Here is a 15714-nt window from a genome sequence, read left to right as displayed (position 1 = left end):
CTCGGCCTCGGGAGTCGGCGCCGTCTCTCCGCACTGTCGCCCTCTCGGTACCCACGGCTGCCAGGGACTGCCGCTCGCTCCAGAGCCCCTCTGAGGAGGAAAATATCTGTCCCACCGACTGGCTTGGGATGCTCAGTCATCCCGTGCGAAGCCTGGTCCAAGGTCTGGCATTCGGAGGCCTGTCCAGGTCTGGACAGAAGTGCCAGCCCGGGGTCTCCAGGTAGAACGACTTTCCTGGCCTCCGCGGTCCTTAGCTACTCAGTCCCCGCCTGCAGGACACCACGGGGAAGGCGGGAACTAACAAGCAGCGCCATTGCTAGATGCCTTAAAGCACTACACAGATGCTCAAACAAGTAGGGCTTGTCACCCCTAACTTAGAGGAATCGAAATCAAGACTCAAGAGAGGTTAGGTGACTTCCTCTGGGCTACCTAATTAGAAAATGACAAAGCCAGGAGTCTAACTCTGCTTTAATTCCAAAGGCGCCCTTTTGGCCTCTCAGGCCTCTGCAGTAGCTGCTTTTGAAAGAAACCCAATACATACTCATAACGCCTTTTTAAATATAAGGAGTTTGCATGTGCCCTCAACGCTGTCTGCTAACAAAAGAACACCTTCCCAGGTCTCTTTACCTCAGTATACTAAATAAAGGTCCTCATACTGCAGACTCCAGCAACAGCCATCAAACTGGTCTCCGAAGCTCCACTTCCACCTCCCCAATCGATTCAGTAGTCCACAACCAGATGAATAATAAAATGCTGTTAATATTATGCCACCACTCTGATCAAGAACCACTAACGACTCCCACACTCCTTAGCCTGGCATTTAAAGGCTTCACACATTTTCCCTACCTCTGCATCCCTCTCCCATGAGAAAAGCTGCCTCCTGACAATGCACATGGGTTACTTCTGCATAAACTAGATCCCTCTTTAACTGTGCTGTTTCTCTCCATCTTTCTAGGTTTACATCAATTCCGAATTCATGTAAAATGATAATTTCATAGCTAAACTACAAAGGAAATGGTACAGTCAGAAGTCCAGGGTTCTCAGCCTGCTTCCCCTGTTTCTTAGCTGATAGATCTTGGAAGTATTGCTTAATTTCTGTAATTCTCAACGTTTTCATCTTCTGAATGGCATCTATATAAGATTGTTGTGCGATTAATAATAAAACAACATTTTTTGGCCGGGCGCGGTGGCTCACGTGTGTAATTCCAGCACTTTGGGAGGCGGAGGCGGGCACCTGAGGTCAGGATTTCAAGACCAGCCTGGCCAACTTGGTGAAACCCCATCTCTACTAAAAAAAATATACAAAAATTAGCCTGGCGTGGTGGCGGGTGCCTGTAATCTCAACTACTCGGGAGGCTGAGGCAGAGAGAATTGCTTGAACCCGGGAGTCGGAGGGTGCAGTGAGCCGAGATCGTGCCACTGCACTCCAGCCTGGGCGACAGAGCGAGACTCCGCCTCTAAATAAATAAATAAATAATTTTTTTTTAGCACTATGTGCCAGGCACTTTGTAAATCCCTGTACGTAGGTACATATTTTAAAGGACTCAAAGTACTATGCACTTGGCCTCATCAACTGCAGATGCTCTTCGATTTAGAATGGGGATACTTCCCGATAAATCCATCTTAAATAAAAAATATCATAAATCGAAAATGCATTTGGTACACCGATAAACCCATCGTAAAGTAGAAAAATCGTAAGTTGAGCCGTTGTAAATCCATAGTCTAGCCCTTCATTTTAAAGACAAGGAAGTTAGGGCCCAGGTTAAATGGTTTTTCTTTAATGAATAGGCCAGGGTTAGAGCTCAGGTATCCTGAGACGAATGTCTTTCACCGCGCCTTCTTTCTGATTAACCAAGTCACTCCATTTACATAGCAGTCTCTGAACTCATTGTACTATCTGTACTTTTTGCAAATGTAGCTTCTCATGATTCAGACCCGAATTCGGAAACCAGGAACCATGAGGAGTATGATTGAGGAAAGTATACAAGAGAACGAGATTTGAGGCCTAGTCTTTAACCTCTCAGTAATGCAGTGGGTAAACTCAGCTAAATCACTTCCTTTTTTTCATATGTAAAATAAAGGAGTTAAAACTACTGTCACAACTAAGGTCTCTTACAAGTCTAAGGCATTGTGATGTTTTTAAATGCCTCAACTAGATGGATCCTCAAAGAGACTGATAAGAACTACTCCACTTGCAAAAGTGATGGCAACAATGTATTTTTAAATAAAAAGAAAACTAAATCAAGCACTCTAAAAATACCCCATGCTGCAAATCACCATTTCACTAGATTGTAACCTCCATCACTAAAAAGTAAGCCGCACCTCTAAATCATGAACAAAAGGGACAAGAACTTTTATTGTCTTTATTGCTGCATCTCCAGCCCCTAGAACAGTGTGACACATAGTGGGCACTCAATAAATATTCTGAGAATAAATACATCCCCTTATAGCCAGGTTAGCAGGCCCCTGTATTCCCAGCTACTTGGGAGGCTGAGGCAGGAAAATAACTTGGGCCCCGGAGTTCGAGACCAGCCTGAGCAACATAGCAAGACTCTGTTTCTAAAATAAGTAATCAATATGTTCACTTGTGTTACAATTCTTGAATGAGATTTTTTTCTCTCATATTGGGATTTACAAACTGTTAGGCATATTGCTTGCAGTGGATGGTCAATAAATGCCAGAATTAACATTTATCCTTCAAAATGAACTTTACAACTCCGCACATCCTTGTCGATGAACCAGGAACCTAGTTTATGTGGAGCACAGAATCACATGCCCTCGCACTATACCAACTGCCTCCCATTTATTGGTGTTTCTCTTAAAAAAAAAAAAAATCTGCCTCTACTAGGCTTACATGGAGACAGTAGTACAGGAGCTATTCCTGCCATTTCACCACAAAAAGCCACACCTTTCCTAAAGTGTTTCTCTGCTAGCTGTAAGAGTGGCTGTTGTGGAGAATAAAGATTTTATTACTAGAGTGGCCTAGGTTCTTACGCAATCAGGTGTCTTTTCAATACATTAACAGAATTCAGTACTTTAGAAATGTAATTTATTAGGGTCACTTGTAAAGTGACAAACACAATCGTTTTAACAATTTAACAATAAAGTGTTGAAGTTTTCTGATTATTTACTTTTTTGTTGTTGTTTGTTTGTTTTTGTTTGGTTTTGTGTGTGAGCCAGTCTCACTCTACTGCCTGCGCTGTAGTACAGTGGTGCCATCGTAGGTCACTACAGCCTTGAACTTCTGGGCTTCAGCGATTCTCCTGCCTCAGCCTCCCAAAGTGCTGGGATTCCAGGCATGAGGCACTGTGCCTGTCCTTACCTTAATTTTTAAAAGGTAAATGAGGGCAGACGCAGTGGCTCATGCCTGTAATCCCCATACTTTGGGAGGCTGAGGTGGGTGAATATCTTGAGCTCAGGAGTTGAACACCAGCCTGGGTCATATGGGGAAACCCTGTCTCTACAAAAAATACAAAAATTAGCCGGGTGTGGTGGCATGCACCTGTAGTCCCAGCTATTCGGGAGGCTGAGGTGGGAGGATTGCTTGAATCCAGGAAGCAGAGGTTGCAGTGAGCCAAGATCACACCACTGCACTCTATCCTCAGTGACAGAACGAAGCTCTGTCAAAAAAAAAAAAAAGGTAAAGCAATCTTTACTTTCCCCAGTTACTGAGGAAGCTGAGAGCTGAGGCAGGGAGGATTACTTGAACCCAGGAGCTGTGGGCTGTAGTGTACTAATCTATTCGGGTGTCCGCACTAAGTTCACCATCAATATGGTGACTCCCCAAGAGTGAGGGGCCACCAGGTTGCCTAAGGAGGGGTGAACTGGCCCAGGTCCAAAAATGAGCAGGTCAAAACTCCTGTTCAGCGCCAGGCGCAGCGACTCACACCTGTAATCCCAGCATTTTGGGAGGCTGAGGTAGGTGGATCACCTGAGGTCAGGAGTTCGAGACCAGCCTGGTCAACATGGTGAAACCCCATCTCTACTAAAAAATACAAAAATTAGCCAGGCGTGGTGGCACACGCCTGTAATCCCAGCTACTCAGGAGTCTGGGGCAGGGAGAATTGCTTGAACCTGGGAGGCAGAGGTCGCAGTGAGCTGAGATTGTGCCACTGCACTCTAGCCTGGAGGACAGAGTGAGACTCCATCTCAAAAACAAAAACAAAAACTCCCATGCTGATCAGCTGTGGGATCATGCCTGTGAATAGACACTGCACTCCAGCATAGGCAACATGGCAGGGACTATGTCTCTATAAAATAAATAAATTAAAATTAAAGTAATCCCTAGGCCATTGATATAATAATATCCGTTCCCATTCCAATATGCTTCCTAGGAGAGACTGGAGTAGGTACTGAAATTGTGCATGTGATTCTGTGTACAGGTGAACCGTAATCTGTTCTCTCTGGAGAATGAATAAAAAGATTGAGAGTCTGTCTTAGATCAAGAGACTGACAGTGGGCCAAGTGCAGTGGTTCACGCCTATAATCCCAGCACTTTCAGAGGCCAAGGCAGGAGGGTCTCTTGAGCCCAGGAGTTCAACACTAGCCTGGGCAACATAGTGAAACTTCGTTTCTACTAAAAAAAAAAAAAAAAAAAAAAAAACATTAGCCTGGTGTGGTGGTGCACGTCCATAGTCCCAGCTACTTGGGATGATCATTTGAGCCCAGAAGATCGAGGCTGCAGTGAGCTATGATAGTGCCACTGCACTGCAGCCTGGGCAACAGAGTGAGACCCTGTCTCAGAAAATTAAAAATTAAAAAAAGGAGACAGCAGGATCTCAGAGGCCGTAGAACTTCTGGTTAGTCTTGAGTTTATTAGCCAAACATAAAAACAGCAATAAAAACTATGTATTGATGTTGTATACAGTTATTAGGCAACAGGAGCTAATACCTGAAATGAGAAGTACCCTCTTGTTTATTAACTGGAATTTGAGAGAAAATGGGGTACCTAAGGGAGAAATGAGCTATAAACCTTCCCTGAGAGCGGGAACTCAAAGTATAATAGTAAGCTACAATGGTAAAACCAATCATGTTTTGAAAGATGGATTTGTGTGGTTTTTGTTTGGTTGACTGGTATCTAATTTTGTTAGTTATAAAAGTTATATGTCACCAGTTGTACAGTATTTGTTTTCTAGAGTGCCATACCAAAGTACTGCAGACTAGGTGGTATAAACAACAGAAATTTATTTGCTCACAGTTCTGAAACTTAGAAGTCTGCAGTCAAGATGTCAGCAGGGGGCCGGGCGCAGTGGTTCATGCCTGAAATCCCAGCACTTTGGGAGGCTGAGGCTGGCAGATCAGAGATCAGAAAATCGAGACCATCCTGGCTAACACGGTGAAACCCCGTCTCTACAAAAAATACAAAAAAAAAATTAGCCAGACACGGTGGCAGGCACCTGTAGTCCCAGCTACTTGGGAGCCTGAGGCAGGAGAATGGCATGAACTTAGGAGGTGGAACTTGCAATGAGCTGAGATCACACCACTATACTCCAGCCTGGGCGACAGAACGAGATTCCATCAAAACAACAACAACAACAACAACAACAACAACAAAAAACCAGATGTCAGCACAGCAGGGTGATTTCTTCTGAGGCCTCACTCCTTGGCTTGTAGATGACCTGCTTTGTCTTGACTGGTCTTCTCTCTGTGTGTCTGTGTCCTAACCTCCCCTTCCTATAAGGATACTAGTAATTGGATTAGGACTATCCTAATGACCACATTTTAATTTAATCACATCTTTAAAGACTCTGGATTAGGGCTATCCTAATGACCACATTTTAATTTAATCACATCTTTAAAGACTCTTTGAAGACTCCAAATGCAGTCACATTCTAAGATACTGGGGGGTTAGGACATAAACATACGAATTTTGGGGGAGGGAAAGACATGGTTCAGCCCATAATACTAGTGTCAAGTTCAGCAAATATACGTGTGTGTGTATATATATATATATATGTAAATTAACATATCCAGTGCCTTGTTATAACACACCTGGTACAGGTTCGCAATCCTTATCTGAAACCCTTAAAGCTGGATGTGTTTTATAAGTAAGGCATTTGGGAATTTTCAAAAGGCAGTTGACACAAATAATACATAATTACCTAACACTTTGAGTGGGTTCTGAGATAGTGCCTCTTAATCAAACACACTAATATTTCTGAAAAAATAAATATTCATACTAAGTGGGAAAATTAATGTCTGTAAATCATCTCACATCAGTTCTACTCAGGTTTTGCTGCTAAATGATAAAAGATAAAATATAAAAAAGGTTTCAATTTTCAGTGCTTCTTGGATTATGGGATTGTGGACAAAGGATTATGGATCTGTAAAAATTTGAGTAAGAATTAAGATTACAAAAATTAAGATTTAAAATATCCACATTATTTGACCCAGTAATTCTATTTTGACAAATATATAAGGAGACAACCTGAAATGCATAAAAAGTTTTTCCACAGAAATAGCCATGAAATTATTTTAATGTACATTTAAAACAACCTGCATGGTCATCTGAAGAGAAATAGTTAAATAAAGTATGATCTAACCAAAGAACTGGATTTTAAGAAGTCATTAAAAACAATGTTGAATAATTTGTAACAAGAGGCAATGCTTCCGTTGTAATGTTAAGTGAAAAAGGCAGAATCTAAAATTGAATAAGTATATAAAAAGCATAGAAAACATTACAAGGAGACACACCTAAATATTGATGGTAACTTGTCAGTCTCTCAATTTCTTTTTTCTTTTCTTTTCTTTTCTTTCTTTTTTTTTTTTTTTTCTTTAAGACAGAGAGTTTTGCTCTTGTCGCCCAGGCTGGAGTGCAATGTTGTGATCTCTACTCACTGCAACCTCCACCTCCTGGGTTCAAGCATTTCTCCTGCCTCAGCCTCCTGAGTAGCTGGGATTACAGGCGCCTGCCATCAGGCCGGGTTAATTTTTTGTATTTTTAGTAGAGATGGGGTTTCACCATGTTGGTCAAGCTGGTCTTGAACTTCTGATCTCAGGTGATCCACCCACCTCGGCCTCCCAAAGTGCTGGGATTACAGGCATGAGCCACCGCGCCTAGCATTTTTTTTTTTTTTTTTTTTTTTTTTTTGATTGAGACAGGGTCTTGCTCTGTCACCCAGGCTGGAGTGCAGTGGCGCAATCATGTCTCACTGCAGCCTTAAGTTCCCAGGCTCCACCAATCCTCCCACCTCAGCCTCCCACATAGCTGGGACCATAGGTGCACGCCACTACTCCTGGCTAATTTTTGTATTTTTGGTAAAGACGGGGTTTCACCATGTTTCCCAGGATGGTCTCAAACTTCTAAGCCCAAGTGATCCACTCACCGGAGCCTCCCAAAATGCTAGGATGTACATGCATGAGCCACTATGCCTGGCCCAGTCTCTCAACTTCATTTCAGCACAGTATTGCCCATTTTTTACAGTTTGCCTCTAGCCTTTTATTCCTTCCTTGCTCTCAATTCTCTCCCCCTATATTTTTAGCCTTCCCCTCATTTTTACTCCCCTTTCTAATTGCTCTCTATGGTATCCCATGATCTCACCTTAACTAATGGCACCACCAACCAGCGCTCCATTTCTCCTACATTTCCTCTTCACTCCAAACCAGCCCAACACTAGATTCAAAGTAGCCTCTCGTGTCTACACGTTGACTCTCACCCACCTTTCCCAAATCCAGGAAGTAGTGTGATGGGAACATAAGATTCGTTAATGAAGGACAACCTTGAACAGGGAACTGGGAGTCATTGTTTCAAGACTTTACCCCACCCCTCTGAAAGGGGAGCACTGTGGCCCACTGGTGCTGGTGTCTCTGACAAGGTCTTATTCAGCTGGCTCTGCAAATACCAGGAAAACTGCAAAGTGGATTCTGCTTCTGCCAAAGAAAGGAACTGCTGCTGCTGGAGCGATGCTTGGAGGAGCAGGGAGAGGACTGGATGCCAACAAAAAACCAACAAGAAGCAAACAGAAGAAAAGCAAATGCCGGGGGCGGTGGCTCACACCTGTAATCCCAGCTCTTTGGGAGACCAAGGAGGGTGGATCACCTGAGGTCACGAGTTCAAGACCAGTCTGGCCAACATGGTGAAAATCCGTCTCTACTAAAATACAAAAATTAGCCAGGCATGATGGCGAGTGCCTGTAATCCCAGCTACTCAGGAGGCTGAGATAGGAGAATCACTTGAACCCAGGAGATGGTGGTTGCAGTGAGCCGAGATCTTACCACTGCACTGCACTCCAGCCTGGAAGGCTGAGCGAGACTCCATCTCAAAAAAAAAAAAAAAAAAAAGCAAGTCCCTTCTTTCTCCAGCTGTGCAGCCTCCTGCTGGTACCCCTTGGCTGAGCCAGGTGGAGCAAGAGAACAAAGTGAAAATGGGGTCCCAGAGTATAGCTGAGTACTAGCTCCCATCACAAAGCCGAGTGTAGCATGGAGGGTGGGGTGGGGCTGACGGACGATGACCTCTTTGACCACTCAGCATCACACAAACTTTTCTACACGTATTTAAACTTCTATACAACGAGACATTTCTACCATTCCCCTAGATGCAACTATCCCATATACAAAGACATTCTCATCCACCCCTAAAATGAGGAGACACTATGCCCCAACAGTCATTATATCCACACTAATGGATATAATCACACCGTCCATCTCCACACTATTTTAATAACTCCTTAAATTCAGTCACAGTCTTAACTGGTTTTCTGTTACTGAAATACTAAATGTTATAGTTTAACCTCCAACAAAACTTATATTAAGTAATAAAAGGAGGACGAGGAAGAAGAAAATAGTTCATACTTACAAATGCACACACATACATGCACACACATAAGCAATGAAGAAAATATATGTAGCTGCTACGTCCTCCTTTCTGTAACTAGTCATGGGACCACAGTTGTTAGTTATAACTGTGTCCCACTAACCATTCCCTGTTATCCCTTACTTCAGTCAAGCCCTTAGCAACGCTGAGTTCTTTGCCTGATGAGGTGACCCAAGCCTTCATTCCTGAAGTGTCTAAATGCTCAGTAGTCCTGACTTGGTTTGGTCACTGAAGTCTGCATTAACTTTTACTATTGGACATTGAAGTACTAAGAGGTACTCTGAAGAATACCCTAGGCTGAAGACATAGTGATTTTTTTTCCCTTCAGTTTTTATTTTAAGTTCCAGGGTACACGTTCAGGATATGCAGCTTTGCTACATAAGTCAAGTGTGCCATGGTGGTTTCCTGCTCAGATCACCTTGGTATGAAGTCCAGCATCTATCTGTTATTGTTCCTGATGCTCTCCTGCCCAGTAATTCCCACTCCAACAGGCCCCAGTATATGTTGGTCCCCTCCCTGTGTCCGTGTGTTATTATTGTTCAGCTCCCACTTATAAGTGAGAACATGTATGTTTGATTTTCTGTTCCTGCATTAGTTTGTTGATGATAACAGCTTCTAGAGCCAACCATGTCCCCGCAAAGGATATGATCTCGCTCCTTTTTATGACTCATAGTACTCCATGGTGTATATGTACCACATATTCTTTCTCCAGTCTATAATTGATGGACATCTGGATTGATTCCGTGTCTTTGCTATTGTGAATAGTGTTGCCATGAACATAAGCGTGCATGTATCTTTATAATATAATGATTTATATGCCTTTGGGTATATACCTGGTAATAGGATGACTGGGTCAAATGATATTTCTGCCTCTAGATCTTTGAGAAATTGCCACACTGTCTTCTGCAGTAGTTAAACTAATTTACACTCCCACCAACAGTGTAAAAGTATTCCTACTTCTCCACAACCTCACCAGCATCTGTTGTTTCTGGACTTTTTAATAATTGCCATTCTGAATGGCGTGAAATGGTATCTCATTGTGGGTTTGGTTTGCATTTCTCTGACATAGTCATTTTTATCCTTGCAGTGTATCAGTAACCCAATTTTGCCTTGAATCTGGTTCAGTATCCCCATCCAATAAAGCAACGTTCTTATCTATCTTTAGTTGGATGACACGAGGAGTACTCAATATCCAAGTGGCAATTTCATCATCCAATTCAATAGAACCATTGTTGTGGCCTTTCATGAAAGCATTTCTACTCTGGGAATCAAGACCTCCAGGTTAGCAGGGTGCAATGCTATGGGAATGGAAAGCAAAATTTCTGCAAGTACGCATAATAGTGAGAACACCCACTCCCATTTCCATCTCTCTCTCTTTTTTTCATACTTTAAATTCTAGGGTACATGTGCATAACGTGCAGGTTTGTTACATGGGTATACATGCACCATATTGGTTTGCTGCACCCATCAACTCATCATTTACATTAGGTGTTTATCCTAATGCTATCCCTCCCACAGCCTCCCACCCCTCTACAGGCCCTGGTGTGTGATGTTCCCCTCCCTGTGTCCACGTGTTCTCATTGTTCAACTTCCATTTATGAGTGAGAACATGTGGTGTTTGGTTTTCTGTCCTTGTGATAGTTTGCTGAGAATGATGGTTTCCAGCTTCATCCATGTCCCTGCAAAGAACATGACCTCATCCTTTTTTATAGCTGCATAGCATTCCATGGTGTATATGTGCCACATTTTCTTAATCCAGTCTATCATTGACGGACATTTGGATTGGTTCCAAGTCTTTGCTATTCTGAATAATGTCACAATAAACACACATGTGCATGTGTCTTTTTAGTAGCATTTATAATCCTTTGGGTATGTACCCAGTAATGGGATTGCTGGGTCAAATGGTATTTCTAGTTCTAGATCCTTGAGGAATCGCCACACTGTCTTCCACAATTAATTTACACCCCCACCAGCAGTGTAAAAGCGTTCCTATTTCTCCACATCCTCTCCAGCATCTGTTTCCTGACTTTTTAATGATTGCCATTTTAACTGGCGTGAGATGGTATCTCATTGTGATTTTGATTTGCATTTCTCTGATGACCAGTGATGATGAGCATTTTTTCATATGTCTGTTGGCTCCATAGATGTTTTCTTTTGAGAAGTGTCTGTTCATATCCTTTCCCAGTTTTTGATGGGGTTGTTTTTTTCTTGTAAATTTGTTTGAGTTCTTTATAGATTCTGGATATTAGCCCTTTGTCAGATGGGTAGATTGCAAAAATTTTCTCCCATTCTGTAGGTTGCCTGTTCACTCTGATGATAATTTCTTTTGCTGTGCAGAAGCTCTTTAGTTTAATTAGATCCCATTTGTCTATTTTGGCTTTTTTTTTTTTTTTTTGCCATTGCTTTTGGTGTTTTAGTCATGAAGTCTTTGCCCATGCCTACGTCCTAAATGTTGTTGTCTAGGTTTTCTTCTAGGGTTTTTATGGTTTTAGGTCTGACATTTAAGTCTTTAATCTATCTTGAATTAATTTTTGTATATGGTGTAAGGAAAGGATCCAGTTTCAGCTTTCTACATATGGCTAGCCAGTTTTCCCAGCGCCATTTATTAAATAGGGAATCCATTCTCCAGTGTTTGTTTTTGTCAGGTTTGTCAAAAATCAGATGGTTATAGATGTGTGGTGTTATTTCTGAGGTCTCTGTTCTGTTCCATTGGTCTATATATTTGTTTTGGTACCAGTACCATGCTGTTTTGGTTACTGTAGACTTGTAGTATAGTTTGAAGTCAGCTAGCATGATGCCTCCAGCTTTTTTCTTTTTGCTTAGGATTGTCTTGGCTATGTGGGCTCTTTTTTTGGTTCCATATGAACTTTAAAGTAGTTTTTTCCAATTCTGTGAAGAAAGTCATTGGTAGCTTGATGGGGATGGCATTGAATCTATAAATTATCTTGGGCAGTATGGCCATTTTCATGATATCGATTCCTCCTATCCATGAGCATGGAATGTTCTTCCATTTGTTTGTGTCCTCTTTTATTGCATTGAGCAGTGGTTTGTAGTTCTCCTTGAAGAGGTCCTTCATATCCCTTGTAAGTTGGATTGCTGGGTATTTTATTGTCTTTGCAGTAATTGTGAATGGGAGTTCACTCATGATTTGGATCTCTGTTTGTCTGTTATTGGTGTATAGGAATGTTAGATTTTTGCACATTGATTTTGTATTCTGAGATGTTGCTGAAATTGCATATCAGCCTAAGGAGATTTTGGGGTGAGACAATGGGGTTTTCTAAATATACAATCATGTCATCTGCAAACAGAGACAATTTTACTTCCTCTTTTCCTAATTGAATACCCTTTATTTCTTTCTCTTGCCTGATTTCCCTGGCCAGATCTTCTAACACTATGCTGAATAGGAGTGGTGAGAGAGGGCGTCCTTGTCTTGTGCTGATTTTCAAAGGAATGCTTCCAGTTTTTGCCCATTCAGTATGATATTGGCTGTGGGTCTGTCATAAATAGCTCTTATTATTTTGAGATACGTTCCATCAATACCTAGTTTATTGAGAGTTTTTAGCATGAAGCGCTGTTGAATTTTGTCAAGGGCCTTTTCTGCATCTGTTGAGATAATCATGTGGTTTTTGTCATTGGTTCTGTTTACGTGATGGATTATGTTTACTGATTCGTGTATGTTGAACCAGCCTTGCATCCCAGGGATGAAGCCCACTTGATCATGGTGGATAAGCTTTTTGATGTGCTGCTGGATTCAGTTTGCCAGTATTTTATTGAGGATTTTTGCATCGATGTTCATCAGGGATATTGGCCTAAAATTCTCTTTTTTTGTTGTGTCTCTGCCAGGCTTTGGTATCAGGATGATGCTGGCCTCATAAAATGAGTTAGGGAGGATTCCTTTTTTTCTATTGATTGTAATAGTTTCAGAAGGAATGGTACCAGCTCCTCTTTGTACCTCTGGTAGAATTCGGCTGTGAATCTGTCTTGTCCTGGACTTTTTTTTGTTGGTAGGCTATTAATTATTGCCTCAATTTCAGAACCTGTTACTGGTCTACTCAGATATTCAATTTCTTCCTGGTTTAGTTTTGGGAGGGTGTATGTGTCCAGGAATTTATCCATTTCTTCTAGATTTTCTAGTTTATTTGCATAGAGTTTTTAATAGTATTCTCTGATGGTAGTGTGTTTCCGTGGGATTGGTGGTGATATCCCTTCTATCATTTTTTATTGCATCTTTTTTATTCTTCTCTCGTTTCTTCTTTATTAGTCTTGCTAGCGGTCTATCTATTTTGTTGATTTAAAAAGAAAACAGCTCCTGGATTCATTGAGTTTTTGAAGGGTTTTTTGTGTCTCTGTCTCCTTCAGTTCTGCTCTGATCTTAGTTATTTCTTGCCTTCTGCTAGCTTTTGAATGTGTTTGCTCTTGCTTCTCTAGTTCTTTTAATCGTAATGTTATGGTGTTGATTTTAGATCTTTCCTGCTTCCTCTTGTGGGCATTTAGTGCTATAAATTTCCCTCTACACACTGCATTAAATGTGTCCCAGAGTTTCTGGTACGTTGTGTCTTTGTTCTCATTGGTTTCAAAGAACATCTTTATTTCTTCCTTCACTTCGTTATTCACCCAGTAGTCATTCAGGAGCAGGTTGTTCAGTTGCCATATAGTTATGTGGTTTTGAGTGAGTTTCTTAATCCTGAGTTCTAATTGGATTTCACTGTGGTCTGAGAGACAGTTTGTTGTGATTTCTGTTCTTTTGCGTTTGCTGAGGAGTGTTTTACTTCCAATTATGTGGTCAATTTTAAAATAAGTGCAATGTGGTGCTGAGAAGAATGTATATTCCTTTGATTTGGGGTGGAGAGTTCTGTAGATGTCTATTAGGTCTACTTGGTCCAGAGCTGAGTTCAAGTTCTGGACATCCTTGTTAACCTTCTGTCTTGTTGATCTGTCTAATATTGACAGTGGGGTGTTAAAGTCTCCCATTATTAATGTCTGGGAGTCTAAGTCTCTTTGTAGGTCTCTAAAGACTTGCTTTATGAATCTGGGTGCTCTTGTATTGGGTGCCTATATATTTAGGCTAGTTAGCTCTTCTTGTTGAATTGATCCCTTTACCATTATGTAATGGCCTTCTTTGTCTCTTTTGATCTTTGTCAGTTTAAAGTCAGTTTTATTAGAAACTAGGATTGCAACCCCTGCTTTTTGTTTTTGTTTTGTTTGTTTGCTTTCCATTTGCTTGGTAGATCTTCCTCCATCCCTTTATTTTGAGCCTATGTGTGTCTTTGCACGTGAGATGGGTCTCCTGAATACAGCACACTGATGGGTCTTGACTCTTTATCCAATTTGCCAGTCTATGTCTTTTAATTGGGGCATTTAGCCCATTTACATTTAAGGTTAATATTGTTATGTGTGAATTTGATCCTGTCATTGTGATGTTAGTCGGTTATTTTGCCCATTAATTGATGCAGTTTCTTCATAGCATTGATGGTCTTTACAATTTGGCATGTTTTTGTAGTGGCTGGTACTGGTTGTTCCTTTCCATGTTTTGTGCTTCCTTTGGGAGTTCTTGTAAGGCAGGACTGGTGGTGACAAAATCTTTCAGCATTTGCTTGTCTGTAGAGGATTTTATTTCTCCTTCAGCTTAGTTTGGCTGGATATGAAATTCTGGGTTGAAAATTCTTTTCTTTAAGAATGTTGAATGTTGGCCCCCACTCTCTTCTGGCTTGTAGGGTTTCTGCCGAGAGATCCACTGTTAGTCTGATAGGCTTCCCTTTGTGGGTAACCTGACCTTTCTCTCTGGCTGCCCTTAACATGTTTCCTTCATTTCAACCTTGGTGAATCTGACAACTACGTGTCTTGGGGTTCCTCTTCTCGATGAGTGTCTTTGTGGTGGTCTCTGTATTTCCTGAATTTGACTGTTGGCCTGCCTTGCTAGGTTGGGAAGTTCTCCTGGATAATATCCTGTAGTGTGTTTTCCAACTTGGTTCCATTCTCCCATCACCTTCAGGAACACCAATCGAACGTAGATTTGGTCTTTTCACATAGTCCCATATTTCTTGGAGGCTTTGCTTGTTTCTTTTCCCTCTTTTTTCTCTAATCTTTTTTTCTTGCTTTATTTCATTAATTTGATCTTCAATCACTGATACCCTTTCTTCCACTTCATCGAATCAGCTATTAAAGCTTATGCATGCGTGACAAAGTTTTCGTGCTGTGACTTTCAGCTCCATCAGGTCATTTAAGACCTTCTCTACACTGTTTATTCTAGTTAGCCACACATGTAACCTTTTTTCAAGGTTTTTAGCTTCCTTGCGGCGGGTTAGAGCATGCTCCTTTAGCTCTGAGACATTTGTTATTACCAACCTTCTGATGCCTACTTCTGTCAATTCATCAAACTCATTCTCCATCCAGTTTTGTTCCTTGCCAGTGAGGAGCTGCGATCCTTTGGAGGAGAAGAGGCACTCTGGCTTTGGGAATTTTCAGCTTTTCTGCTCTGGTTTCTCCTCATCTTTGTGGTTTTATCTTTGGTCTTTGATGTTGGTGATCTACAGATGGGGTTTTGGTGTAGATGTGCTTTTTGTTGATGTTGATGCTGTTCCTTTCTGTTTGTTAGTTTTCCTTCTAACAGTCAGGTCCCTCAGCTGCAGGTCTGTTGGAGTTTGCTGGAGGTCCACTCCAGACCCTGTTTGCCTGGGTATCACCAACGGAGGCTGCAGAACAGCAAATATTGCTGCCTGATCCTTCTTCTGGAAGCTTCATCCCAGAGGGGAACCTGCCTGTATGAGGTGTCTATTGTCCCCTACTGGGACGTATCTCCCAGTCAGGCTACATGGGGGTCAGGGACCCACTTGAGGAGGCAGTCTGTCCGTTCTCAGAGCTCGAACACCATGCTGGGAGAACTGCTGCTCTCTTCAGAGCTG

The 15714-nt window shown here is 41.8% G+C and overlaps 2 protein-coding genes across 2 annotated transcripts in view; one reads left to right on the top strand and one right to left on the bottom strand.

Moving 5' to 3' along the window:
* YAF2 (YY1 associated factor 2) overlaps window positions 1–15714 on the bottom strand; it is a 96851-nt gene that overhangs the window by 80114 nt on the left and 1023 nt on the right. The gene's annotated exons all lie outside the window — the stretch shown is intronic.
* Window positions 9–15714, top strand: part of PPHLN1 (periphilin 1) — a 219392-nt gene continuing 203686 nt past the window's right edge. Inside the window, exon 1 of the mRNA XM_011999052.1 lies at window positions 9–162. Within this exon, the coding sequence (XP_011854442.1) occupies window positions 129–162 (34 nt within the window). The 5' untranslated portion in view covers window positions 9–128. The remainder of the gene's footprint in view (window positions 163–15714) is intronic.

Source organism: Mandrillus leucophaeus, unplaced genomic scaffold (assembly GCF_000951045.1).
Source record: "Mandrillus leucophaeus isolate KB7577 unplaced genomic scaffold, Mleu.le_1.0 Scaffold580, whole genome shotgun sequence".
Classification (NCBI taxonomy): Eukaryota; Metazoa; Chordata; class Mammalia; order Primates; family Cercopithecidae; genus Mandrillus; species Mandrillus leucophaeus.
Note: the sequence above shows the minus strand (reverse complement) of the source record. Positions and strands in the feature narration are given on the sequence as shown.